Genomic DNA, 12,015 nt, shown 5'->3' with positions numbered 1-12,015 from the left:
TCACAACTCAGATAATCACAATGGTGTGATCACTCATCTAGAGCCAGACATCCTGGAATGTGAAGTCAAGTGGGTCTTAGGAAGCATCACTACGAGCAAAGCTAGTGGAGGTGATGGAATTCCAGTTGAGCTATTTTAAATCCTGAAAGATGATGCTGTGAAAGTGCTGCACTCAATATGCCAGCAAATTTGGAAAACTCAGTAGTGGCCACAGGACTGGAAAAGGTCAGTTTTCATTCCAATCCCAAAGAAAGGCAATGCCAAAGAATGCTCAAACTACCACACAATTGCACTCATCTCACACGCTAGTAAGGTAATGCTCAAAATTCTCCAAGCCAGGCTTCACCAATACGTGCATCATGAACTTCCAGAAGTTCAAGCTGGTTTTAGAAAAGGCAGAGGAACCAGAGATCAAATTGCCAACATCTTCTGGGTCATCAAAAAAGCAAGAGAGTTCCAGAAAAACATCTATTTCTGCTTTATTGACTATGACAAAGCCTTTGACTGTGTGGATCACAATAAACTGTGGAAAATTCTGAAAGATATGGGAATACCAGACCATCTGACCTGCCTCTTGAGAAACCTGTATGCAGGTCAGGAAGCAACAGTTAGAACTAGACATGGAGCAGCAGACTGGTCCCAAATAGGAAAAGGAGTATGTCAAGGTTGTATATTGTCACCCTGCTTCTTTAACGTACATGCAGAGTACATCATGAGACACGCTGGGCTGAATGAAGCACAGGCTGGAATCAAGATTGCTGGGAGAAATATCAAGAACCTCAGAAATGCAGATGACACCACCCTTATGACAAAAAGTGAAGAAGAACTAAAGAGCCTCTTGATGAAAGTGAAAGAGGAGAGTGAAACAGTTGGCTTAAAGCTCAACATTCAGAAAACGAAGATCATGGCATCTGGTCCCATCACTTCATGGGAAATAGATGGGAAACAGTGGAAACAGTGGTTGACTTTATTTTTTTTGGCTCCAAAATCACTGCAGATGGTGACTGCAGCCATGAAATTAAAAGATGCTTACCCCTTGGAAGGAAACTTATGACCAACCTAGACAGTATATTAAAAAGCAGAGACATTACTTTGCCAACAAAGGTCCATCTAGTCAAGGCTATGGTTTTTCCAGTGGTCATGTATGGATGTGAGAGTTGGCCTATAAAGAAAGCTGAGTGCCGAAGAATTGATGCTTTTGAACTGTGGTGTTGGAGAAGACTCTTGAGAGTCCCTTGGACTGCAAGGAGATCCAACCAGTCCATCCTTAAGCAAATTAGTCCTGAATATTCATTGGAAGGACTGATGCTGAATCTGAAACTCCAATACTTTGACCACATGATGCGAAGAGCTGACTCATTTGAAAAGACCCTGATGCTGGGAAAGATTGAAGGTGGGAGGAGAAGGGGACAACAGAGGATGAGATGGTTGGATGGCATCACTGACTCAATGGGCTTGAGTTTGGGTGAACTCTGGGAGCTGGTGATGGACAGGGAGGCCTGGTGTGTTGCAGTCCATGGGGTCACAAAGAGTCGGACATGACTGAGCAGCTGGACTGAACTGAACATAGAGATTCAATATTTCTATAAATTTCATAATGATCCCCCTATGAGTCTGTGTCATCTGTCATCTGTCAATATTCCTATAAATCTGCTTGGTGAACTTATAAGTAGTCTCATTTATTGTTTCTTTCTTATCTGATTAAAGTGTTTTCAATAAAAAACAAAAATAACAGATCAAAAGTGCTGAAAATGCTTGAATTCCTTGCTCTTTAGTCTGACATTCAGTGGCTTCCATACAGGTAGGAATAAAGACGGTGTGTTTCTATGTGTGTGTGTGTGAATTTAGAGTATTTGAAAGTGTGTGGCTGTGAATTAGTGTGAATATATGTGAATACGTGGGTGTCCAGGAGGGTGTGTGTGAGTGTGTCAGTTTGTGAGTGCTTTGGAGAGTGTGTGGCTCTCAGTTCGTGTAACCCTGTGTAAGTGTGTGACGTGAGTTAGTGTGAGTTGTCTGCTTGCCTGGGGTTGGAGCGAACAACCCGAAAGCATTCAGGGGATCCCCACCCTTCTCAGTTCAGTCCGGTTCATCGTAGGCTGCAGCACTGTGAGTGTTTCCCCCATTCTCGACTCTTCAGGAGGAAAAGAAGTGACAGTGAGGAGGACCCCAGCTCTTCTCCTCACAGAGAGGACAGTCAGGGTCCTGTCCCCCACCGTCACTCACAGTTGCAGAGAGCCAGTCACCATCTGCAGTGGCGCACGTCTGTCTATCTGTTTCTTGTTTTCATGAAGATTGCTTCTTGGGCTCCAGAAGTTGCTAGGCCAGTGACCTTCCTGGTCACACAGGCCTGAGAAGGTAGCTGGATCAGCCACCATCTTTCAGCCCCTCAAATCCTTCTTGATCAAAAGATTTTGTGGCCAAAGTTGTTGGGAAAGGCTGAGAACTCAGCTCAGGATCCACAGTCCACCCTATCATGGTAAAGGTGCTGAGAAGTCCCATGGCAAGCACGTAAACCTGTGGAATCTTCTAGCCCTGCATTTTCACATGAGGACTGGTGCACCACCTCCCACTGCCCTTGACAGTACCTATTAATCTCCCACAGAACTGGCATTTACTTACAGAAGCTATGTTGGGGTTATCCTCTAGTTCATGTTAACAGCCTATATGTGCCAGCACATCTCAGGCTACCAAGCTTCCTCAGACACACACACACGCCGCCTTGGGGCCCTCCGAGGAGACAACACTAAATACATTTTTACAGATAAGGGGCCAGGGCAGCTAAGAGATGGAGTATCTTGCTTAAGGCACCCCCATTTCATAAGAGGCTAACCTGCCTTGGGACTCTATCCTTCTACTTCTCGGTAGAATCTCAGTGGAGAGCTTGGCCTTGCATGGGCTCAGGAAACATGCAGCATTTTATTATTTTATTTATGTTTATTTTTATTTATTTGCCTGTGCTGGGTTTTACTTGCAGCACATGGGATCTAGTTCCCTGACCAGGGCTCAAACCTGCCCCCCCTGCATTGGGACCATAGAGTCTTAGCCACTGGCCCACCAGAGAAGTCCCAACATACAACATTTTAGAGGAAGAGGCTCAGTTGATGCTTGGGACTCAGACATTGATGGGATTCCTAGGGAGGTGGGAGGAGGTGTCTTATTAGAGATAACACTAAAGGGGGTTGCGATTCCCCCATAATTTGGTGGTAAAGAATCCATCTGCAATGCAGGAGATGCAGGCTTCATCCCTGGGTCAGGAAGATCCCCTGAAGGAGGCCATGACAACCCACTCCAGTATTCTTGCCTGGAGAATCCCATGGACAGAGGAGCCTGGCAGGCTACAGTCCATGGGGTCACAGAGTCAGACATGACTGAAGCGACTTAGCACATATGCACAGGGGGATTGAGGGGTGGGAGGTGCTGAAGCGGGGTGCTAATTTGTCCTGGCTGGACACCTCTGCCACTTCAGCAGCTGGCAGTGAAAGGCTTGAAGGAGACAGAAGGGAGGTTCTAGTCCCTACAATGTCTCCTGTCAGCCTTGTGGCTCCTGTCAGTCCCTCCTGTTCACTCAGTTTCCTCATCTGAACCATGGAGAAGTTGACTTAAGGTTGTCAGACAAACTACGGCATGCCCAGTTTAATTTGAATTTCAGGTAAACAACAAATACTTTCCAGTGTAAGTATATCCCATGCAATATTTGGGACATATGGATACTGAGAAATTATTTTTATCTACTATTCAATTTTTCTGACAGATGAAGGCCAATGACCTTTATGACACAGATGACTATTCAGACACCCAGAAGTTGGGACCAGACCCTGGCTGGGGCTCCTGTCCTTCTCACCGGCTCTCTCTGCCCATCGGCCAGGTCACTGCCAGGCTGGGCTGAACCCAGCTCTGAGGGAAAGGCCCGGCCTCCTTGATGATGGTGAGAAGGCTGGTGTGGGTCTAGGGGACCCAGGGTGCCCATAGAGCTCATGATCAGGGTCCATGAAGCTGGAGCATCCAGGGCTGGGAGGAGGACCTTCAGGATCTACCCTGAGGGCACCTTTTTCTACATCTGAATCAGGTAGTGCTACACTGGCTTAAATGGCTGGAAGGAGACCCAAGAGATGAGGAGAAGGATGACATGGCGACACCAGCCCAGACCTCTGGGGTGGAGGAAGAGATGAGGCAGGGGGCACGGATGCTCACCTGGCCAAGGGCCCTACCCGACCCCTCGGTAGTGGGGACTTCTCTTCCCGTTACCACGTCAGGGCAGGGTGGGCATCATGGCGGCCAATGCTCTCCATCAATACCCGGCTCAGTTCAGAAAGTTCTAGTGCTGGGCAGGGTGGGTGGAGAGGGGTGTGTGGAAGCTCTGAGGTACACTCCTCCTCCCACTTCTCCACAGACCAGTACTGGTGTTTGTGGTAAACTCAGAGACACGGGAGGTGGCCAAAAAGGGGAAGAGGACCCTGCCAGGTTCCCAGCCTCTATAAAACAGGCTGTGGAGGGAGCCTGGGCAGCTGCCTCAACATGACCTCCTGGGTTGTCCTGCTCATCGCCTCGGTGCTCCTGGTCACCCCAGGTGAGGACATTCCCCTTGGGGTAGATCCCGATGGCTCCTCCTCCCAGCCCTGCTTTCTCAGGCTTTGTGGACCCAAACGTGAGCTCCAAGGTCACCTCAGGTCCCACAGCCTTCTCACCATCACCACGGAGGCCGGGCCTTACCCTCAGAGTCAGGTTCAGCCCGGCCTGGCAGTGACCTGGCCAATGGGGAGAGAGAGCCAGTGGAAAAGAAAGGAGCCCCAGCCAGGGGTCTGGTCCCAATTCTACTGCTCAGGCTATAGGGCCCTGGGGGCTCCCTTTCCCTTCCTGGGCCTCTGGCTCTTTGTCTGCGTCATGAAGATCACTGACCCACCGGTGGGTCTGAGATTTCTTCTGGCCCACAATGGCCAGGGTGATGACAGGACATCTGAGTGAATGGGGACCTCTCACTGTTTCAGACTCACTCCCTTGTCCCCATACCTTTCCTCTCTGCCAGTACCCGGGCTCACTGGAAGTTCTAAGGGCTTAGCTGAGTGCAAGGACCCTTCTGGAGGGGAGAGCAGGTTGGGCTGGGCCACCTGACATGAGGTTTTTTTTTTTTTGAGGAAAGAGAAAAAGAAAAACAATCCCTTGAAAGAAGATGAGGGAAGTTTCCTTTTAGACGGGCCCCAAATCTGTGTGTGTGTGTGTGTGTAAGACACACACACACACACACACACAGACAAGACAGAGAGACAGAGATGGTGGTGCAACGGTGATGGCTGGGGGGACTTATCCTCTTTGCTCTCCAAGGAACTTGAGAGTGTGTGTTTCTCCTGACAGTGGGTCAGAGCAGCCCCAGGGCAGAGCAAGGCAGGAGGCGCCCAGGTCCCCTCACAAGGCCACCTCCCCATCCTGGGCGCCAGCTGCCTCCTGGGCTCTCCCCAGCCAGAAGCACTGACTTCTCCTCTCCCTCTGTCTGTGGAGGGCTGCTCATGCTGTTTCTTCCCCAGGGCTGGCCTTTTCCGGTCTGACTCCTGAGAGCCATGACCAGGCGACGGCCCATCTGTGTGATGGAGACGAGTTGTGCCAGGGCCTGGCCCCGGAGGATCCCCAGGTACACGGATGGCTTCCTGCTGCCCCCCCACCATCCCTCTCCTTCCTCTCCTCCCTGGGCAGCGCCAGGGGCGAGGGCCTGGAGACTGAACTGGTCAGGGGGTGGGGAGGCAGGGCTGGGAGCTGAAGATGCTGGTTTTGTTCACGCTGGTACCTGACTGGGGTGGGGGCTACACTGGTGGCTGGGCCCTCCCCAACAGCCTCCTCCTTGTCTGACGGTAGAACAGCAGAGGGGCAGATGCTGGGCTGGGGCCGCTGCTGTGGGTGTGGGGGCAGGTCGTGGGGTCTCTCAGCCCCTCTAAGACAGGCTGAGAGATGGGCAGGGGCCAGCCAGTCTGGCTCAGGTCCTCATATGGACAGACAGATCATGGGTCATCCTACTGGCCTTGAAAGCCCCCAAGGGCCCCTTCCTGGTGCCCTTCCAAGGTTGGGGTGTCCGAGAGACCACTCTGAGGGACTTCCTTTCCTAACAGGGTGACCTGGTGCTCCAAAGAGAGGAGCTGAACCAATTCTGTGGTCCATGTCAGAAGATAATGCAGATGTTGAAGTACATGGTGGGAAATAGGCCCAGCAAGGTGAGACTGGAGGCTTGTGGAGCCTGTTGGGTGGAGTGGTGCCCCTGAGGGGGTGGGGAGGGCGGCAGGTGGTGAGGAGGGCTATCAGAATGGCTGAGGGTCTGCAGGCTCCTCAAATGTGTGCCAATGGACTTTGGAGAATTCCCTCAACTTGAGGCATTCTGGGAGTGTGAAAGTGGGAGGAAGGGTGTGTGGTTTCCATCAAGTTCTTGAAGGGAACCTGTCCCCAGAGAAGGTAGGGACCTCCCATTCATGTCCAGGATATGGCTCTGGGAGGTTGGTTCCAGATCAAGCCTGAGTCAGGAAAGGTAAGTCCCAGGTTCTCCACATCCAAGCTGTATGGCTTGGACAAGTCATAAACACTTTGTGAGCCTCAGTTTTCTTACCTGTGGAATGGGGTGGACAAGAACCCCAAGTTGCCTAGGACTTTTTTTAAACAGATGATTTTATTTATGTATTTATTTGACTGTGCTGGGTCTTGGCTGCCTCTCAGACTTTCTCTCTAGTTGCTCTGAGTGGGAGCTACTCTGTCACTGGGGTGCTCAGGCTTCTCACTGCGGTGGCTCCTCCTGTTGCGGAGCAGTGGCTCTCAGCATGCGGGCTTCAGTAGTTGAGACACGCGGGCTCAGTAGTTGTGGCTCCCGGGCTCTAGAGCACAGGCTCAGTGGTTGTGGTGCACCAGCTTCCTTGCTCCCCAGCGTGTGGGGTCTTCCTGGACCTCAGATCCTCTCCTGTACTGGCAGGTGGATTCTTCACCATGAGCCACCAGGGAAATACTGCCTAGGCCTTTTGAAGGAGCTGAAAAGTGGGATGTACTTAGCTCCAACTTAATGCTTAAGAAGTGGATGTATCATCACAGGAATCATAGTTTCACTCTCCCCTTGCCCCCCTTAGCTCCCTTGACCTGCTCAGCCCTCTGTCTTCATCCTGGGATCCTCAGATTTATCCTCTTCCACTGATATGGCAGGATAAGATATTCCAAAATCAATGAACCAAGGCTTCAAGTTCAGATCCCCTCCTAACCCACTGCACCCACCCCCACCCCCCACCCCCAACCCAGCACCAGTTGGGCCCTGGACCCAGAAGCTACGTAGGCAGAGCCTTTAAAGTGGGTCTGGGCACCACTCTCCACCCAGAAGACAGGGCCCAGGTATATAGGAGCTGAGACTCGGCAGGACCAGTTGTCTTTTCCGTAGCCCCTGCTGGTCAGGCTTGGGCCAGGACTCAGGGATGAGGAACAGGGGCTGAGCCCTGTTTCTCCAGTCCCTGCTCCGGTGGCCACCAGGCACCAGCTCCCTGGCCACTGGTCCCATTGCCAGACCCGCCTGGGGACCAAAGCTGCCAGGGCTTGCAGAAAGGCAATGCCAGGCAGATTTCACCTGAGGTCTATTTCCCACCATGGCGCTGCCGCTCCAGAATGTCATCATCCATGTGACCTCCAAGGTGTGCAGCAAGATGGGGCTGTGGAGCATCCTTTGCAAGCAGATGATGAAGAACTATCTCCATCGCATCTCCAAGGACATCATGGCTAGGAAGACGCCTCAGGCCATCTGTGTGGACATCAAGTTGTGCAAGCGCAAGGCAGGTACGTGCAGAGGCAACAGAAGGGAGTTATTTCCTGACAGCCTCCCCGCGAATGTGCAATAGAGTTTACAAACACAGGAAGGCACCTGTCAGAGAGAACTTCCTAAGCAGCTCACACCTGCCCCTCCCAGCCTTCTGGCCATATGACACATCACTCCAAGCACTCCCAACAGGGACAGTGTGGAGCAGATGGGCAGGTGGACCTTGGCTCCTACTAAAGTCCTTTCTCAAACATTTGAGAAAAACTCCTAACAGCCTGAGGCAACCTCCCCCTGCCCCTCCCCACACTCCCGCAAACAGTCCTGGACTAAAATCAGGTCCCCATTTCTCCTCAGCTGTGTGACTTTGGGCAAGTGGCTTAACCTCTTTGAGCTTCAGTTTTCTCGCCTGTGAAAGGGGGATAATGACCCCTGTTTCTGAGGTTGGGGTGAGGACTGAATAAGACCATCATGTATGACGAGGTTGACACCAAGGAAATGGCCCGAGACTAAGATACTGGAGACATCAGAGCCCTGATCGAACTCCAACCTCCCAGCCCACCCCTGATCCCAGAATGGGAGCCAAGGCCACATCCTTCTCCATGACATAGGGGCCTAAGAGCTGGGCTGGAGGAATCTCATGGGGTGGGGGGAGGGCTAGGGCTGCCCAGGCTATGCCTGGAGATTTCAGGCAATGGCTACAAGAGATGGGCCGGGGAAGGGGTCCTCCGTTTGGGTCTGGCAGCTCATCCACTCTCACTGATGCTTTGCGGCCTGATGCTTGCAGATTGCCCGTTAGTAAGAGGTCCCCACTGTTTCCCGTGGCTTTTATCTTCAAAGCCCCACCACCCACACAGGCTCCTGAAGGGCTTCCAGGAGGGGACACTGCATGTGTACCACAAGGACAGGTGGCTCTGAGTCCCCATCCCCTCTAGAGACCCCACACACCTGCCCATTGCTGTCTCTTCTCTCCACACCAGGTCTCATCTGAGCCCCCGGATCCCCCAACCCCACCTTGGAGAAGAAGCACAGAAACTCAAGCATCCTTGATCAGCTCCTTCCTTCCTGAATCCAGGAGTCTTCCCTCTAGTTTCTCTCATCTAACTCCTTCCACTGCCTTCCCCGCTCAGGAGAATAAAATATCAAGCAAGAATTTTTGCAGCTTCTTTTCCTTTGCTGGGTTTCAGAGGAGGGGCACGCTCATCTGACTCATGAGTTCATTCAATAAACATGCTGTATGTCCACCTGTGATCCTAGATGCTAGGCATTTAGCAGTGAACAAGACAACTTAGCAGCTCTCACACATGTGGTCATGAAATGCTTATTGTGCTGCATGTCACTCCAAGAACCTGGAGTACACTACGAATATACCCCCGGGAGCTCTCAGATCAGCTGGGGAAACCAGCCGGGTTAGGGTTTTGTTGTTGTTCAGTCAATCAGTTGTGTTCTACTCTTTGCCACCACATGGACTGCAGCATGCCAGGCTTCCCTGTCCTTCACTATATTCTGAAGCTTGCTCAACTCATATCCATTGAATCAGTGATGTCATCCAACCATCTCATTCTCTGTCATCCCTTTCTCCTCCTGCCCTCATTCTTTCCCAGCATCAGGGTCTTTTCTAATGAGTTGGCTCTTTGCATCAAGTGGTCAAAGTATTAGAGCTTCAGCTTCAGCATCAGTCTTCCAATGAAAATTCAGAGTTGATTTCCTTTAAGATTGACTGGTTGGTTCTCCTTGATGTCCAAGGTATTCTCAAGAGTCTTCTCCAGCACCACAATTTGAAAGCATCAGTTCTTCAGTGCTCAGCCTTCTTTATTGTTCAACTCTCACATCTGTACATGAGTACTGGAAAAACCATAGCTTTGACTATATGGACCTTTGTCAGCAAAGTGATGTCTCTAGATTTTCTTTCAAGGAGCAAACATCTTTTAATTTCAAGGCTGTCGTCACTGTCCTCAGTGATTTTGGAGCCCAAGAAAATAAAGTCTGTCACTGTTTTCATTTTTTTCCTATCTATTTGCCATGAAGTGATGAGACCGGATGCCATGATCTTAATTTTTTGAATGTTAAGTTTTAAGCCAGGTTTTTTACTCTTAGGGTTAGAGTTCTTCTGGATATTAGGAACTGAAACTTAGCCTTTTACTTCTCACAGAAGGCAGCCTTCTCCTTTTTTTTTTTTTTTTTTTTGGCTGTGCCTTGAGTTTGGGTGAACTCCGGGAGTTGGTGATGGACAGGGAGGCCTGGGGTGCTGCAGTTCATGGGGTCACAAAGAGTCAGACATGACTGAGTGACTGAACTGAACTGAACTGAGGCTTGCAGGATCTTAGTTCCCCAACCAGGGTTCAAACCCGTGCCCCCTGCAGTGGAAACGCAGAGTCCTAATCACTGGGCTTCCAGGGAATTCCCAGGCAGCTTTCTTTTGCTGTTTTGGGGGAGTGTATTATTTAGTGCACTTTTGCCCTCCAGCAACTGAAGTTTTAGCTTATTCTGGCTTAAATAAAAAAGGTAATTTAATGGCACCAATACTTAACCAGTCCACAGAGCTTCAGGCACAGAATGATCCAGAAATCTGTGGTGTCACCAGAGCTTTGTTTCTGTGGTCCTACCATTTTCTTTTTTCTTCCCACCTCTGTATAGTAAAATTGACCTCAGGCCAGCTTCCTTCTCAGCAGCAGAAATGGCTGCATTAGATCAAAACTTGCCATCTTTCCGAAGTGTCAACAGTAAACAGAGGGTTCTTTGGTAGCCTCTCTTTTAGTAGCTCCCTTGGAAGGGAAAAGAAACTTCTTTCCCAGAATCCCATCAGACATCTCCCAGTTTTTATTTGCAAAGGGGTCAGCTGCCCATTTTGAACCAACCAGTGTGTTTAGGGGCACGGCATACAATGGTTAGCATAAGCCAAGTCAGGGTACATCCCTGTGGCTGAGATGGAGTCCAGCCCACCCTAATCATTTGGTTGACAATGGACATGAAAATTTGGGAAGAGATTGAGGCTCAAAGAGGGGAAAATAAAGAGTTCAATCAGAAAAAGAGTTCAAATGATGAAATCTGGGGCAATTTGAGTATCAAAAAAGACAATGACAATAATAGATTATAACCCACTGAATAAGTTAGAATCCATGAAAGTGAAAGTCGCTCAGTCATGTCTGACTCTTTGTGACCCCATGGACTGTAGCCTGCCAATCTCCTCTGTCCATCCAGGCAAGAATACTTAAGTGGGTAGCTGTTTCCTTCCCCAGGGGATCTTCCCAACCCAGGGATTGAACCCAGGTCTCCTGCATTATAGGCTGATTCTTTACCATCTGAGCCACGAGGGAAGCCCAAGAATACTGGAATGGGTAGCCTATCCCTTCTCCAGGGGATCTTCCTGACCCAGGACTCGAACGGGAGTCTCCTGCATTGCAGGAGGATCCTTTACCAGTTGATCTCCCAGGGAAGCCCAATGAAGTCATATAAATAATAAATTAATAAGCAAGGGAAAATGGAAAGTGTTACCCTATAGTAGAATGCCAATGAATAAATGTAGACATAGTTATTAAGTCTACCTCACAAATTGCTTATTAATTAGATTTTTTTTGCAGGGGGGCTGCACCATGCAGCTTGAGGGATCTCAGTCCCTGAATGAGGGATAGAACCCCCACCCTCAGCAATGAAAGAATGGAGTCCATTGGAATTAATAAATAATTAATTTCTGGGTTTTCCTTTGCAGTCCAGTGGTTAGGACTCGGCACTTTCACTCTAGTGGGCCTGAGTTTGATCCCTGGTCAGGGAAATAGGATCCTGCAAACCTTGAGGCATGGCCAAGGAAAAAAAGCAACTTCCATTATTAGTTAACTTGACAGCAGAGAAACTTAGCAGACAGGGGATGCTACTAATGGACAAGTCAACATCATGGGGTTCATGACGTAATGCAATGAGAAGAATGTACAACTCATTTCTGACAATAAGCATAAATCATCAGGAAAGGTCAGAGGAACTCAAACTGATATTTTACATAGTAGCTGCCCTATACTTTTAAAAAATGCCAAGGTCAAGAAAGACAAGGAAAGACTGAAGAACTGCTCAAGGTCAAAGGAAACTAAGAAATACGTTGATCTAATTGCAATACTTGATCTTGTTTGGGATCCAGACCTATAAGAGACACTATTGGGGACAATCTATGGAATGTGACTGGAGTCTGTGATGCTAATATTATGTTAATGCTAGTTTTCTGATTTTGATGGTTGTACCAAGTTATGTATGAGATTGTCCTTGTA

The 12,015-nt window shown here is 49.5% G+C and overlaps 1 protein-coding gene and 1 pseudogene across 1 annotated transcript; one reads left to right on the top strand and one right to left on the bottom strand.

Annotated features, from left to right (window-relative positions):
* Nucleotides 1–12,015, bottom strand: part of LOC129623812 (probable G-protein coupled receptor 160) — a 57,352-nt pseudogene that overhangs the window by 10,008 nt on the left and 35,329 nt on the right.
* Nucleotides 4,516–8,272, top strand: LOC129622682 (antimicrobial peptide NK-lysin-like). Its single transcript, XM_055539260.1, has 5 exons — nt 4,516–4,567; nt 5,520–5,623; nt 6,096–6,197; nt 7,614–7,782; nt 8,214–8,272. Exons 1-5 carry the CDS (start codon nt 4,516–4,518, stop codon nt 8,270–8,272), a joined length of 486 nt encoding a protein of 161 aa, XP_055395235.1.

The sequence above is a fragment of the Bubalus kerabau genome, chromosome 11 (assembly GCF_029407905.1).
Source record: "Bubalus kerabau isolate K-KA32 ecotype Philippines breed swamp buffalo chromosome 11, PCC_UOA_SB_1v2, whole genome shotgun sequence".
Lineage (NCBI taxonomy): Eukaryota > Metazoa > Chordata > Mammalia > Artiodactyla > Bovidae > Bubalus > Bubalus kerabau.
Note: the sequence above shows the minus strand (reverse complement) of the source record. Positions and strands in the feature narration are given on the sequence as shown.

Excerpts from the sequence above, each read along its gene's own strand:
- LOC129622682 (XM_055539260.1), top strand. The coding sequence starts at position 4,516 with ATGACCTCCTGGGTTGTCCTGCTCATCGCCTCGGTGCTCCTGGTCACC. Across the intron at positions 5,624-6,095 it reads TGGCCCCGGAGGATCCCCAG|GGTGACCTGGTGCTCCAAAG; the intron begins GTACACGGATGG and ends CTTTCCTAACAG. Across the intron at positions 7,783-8,213 it reads GTTGTGCAAGCGCAAGGCAG|GACTGAATAAGACCATCATG; the intron begins GTACGTGCAGAG and ends GGTTGGGGTGAG.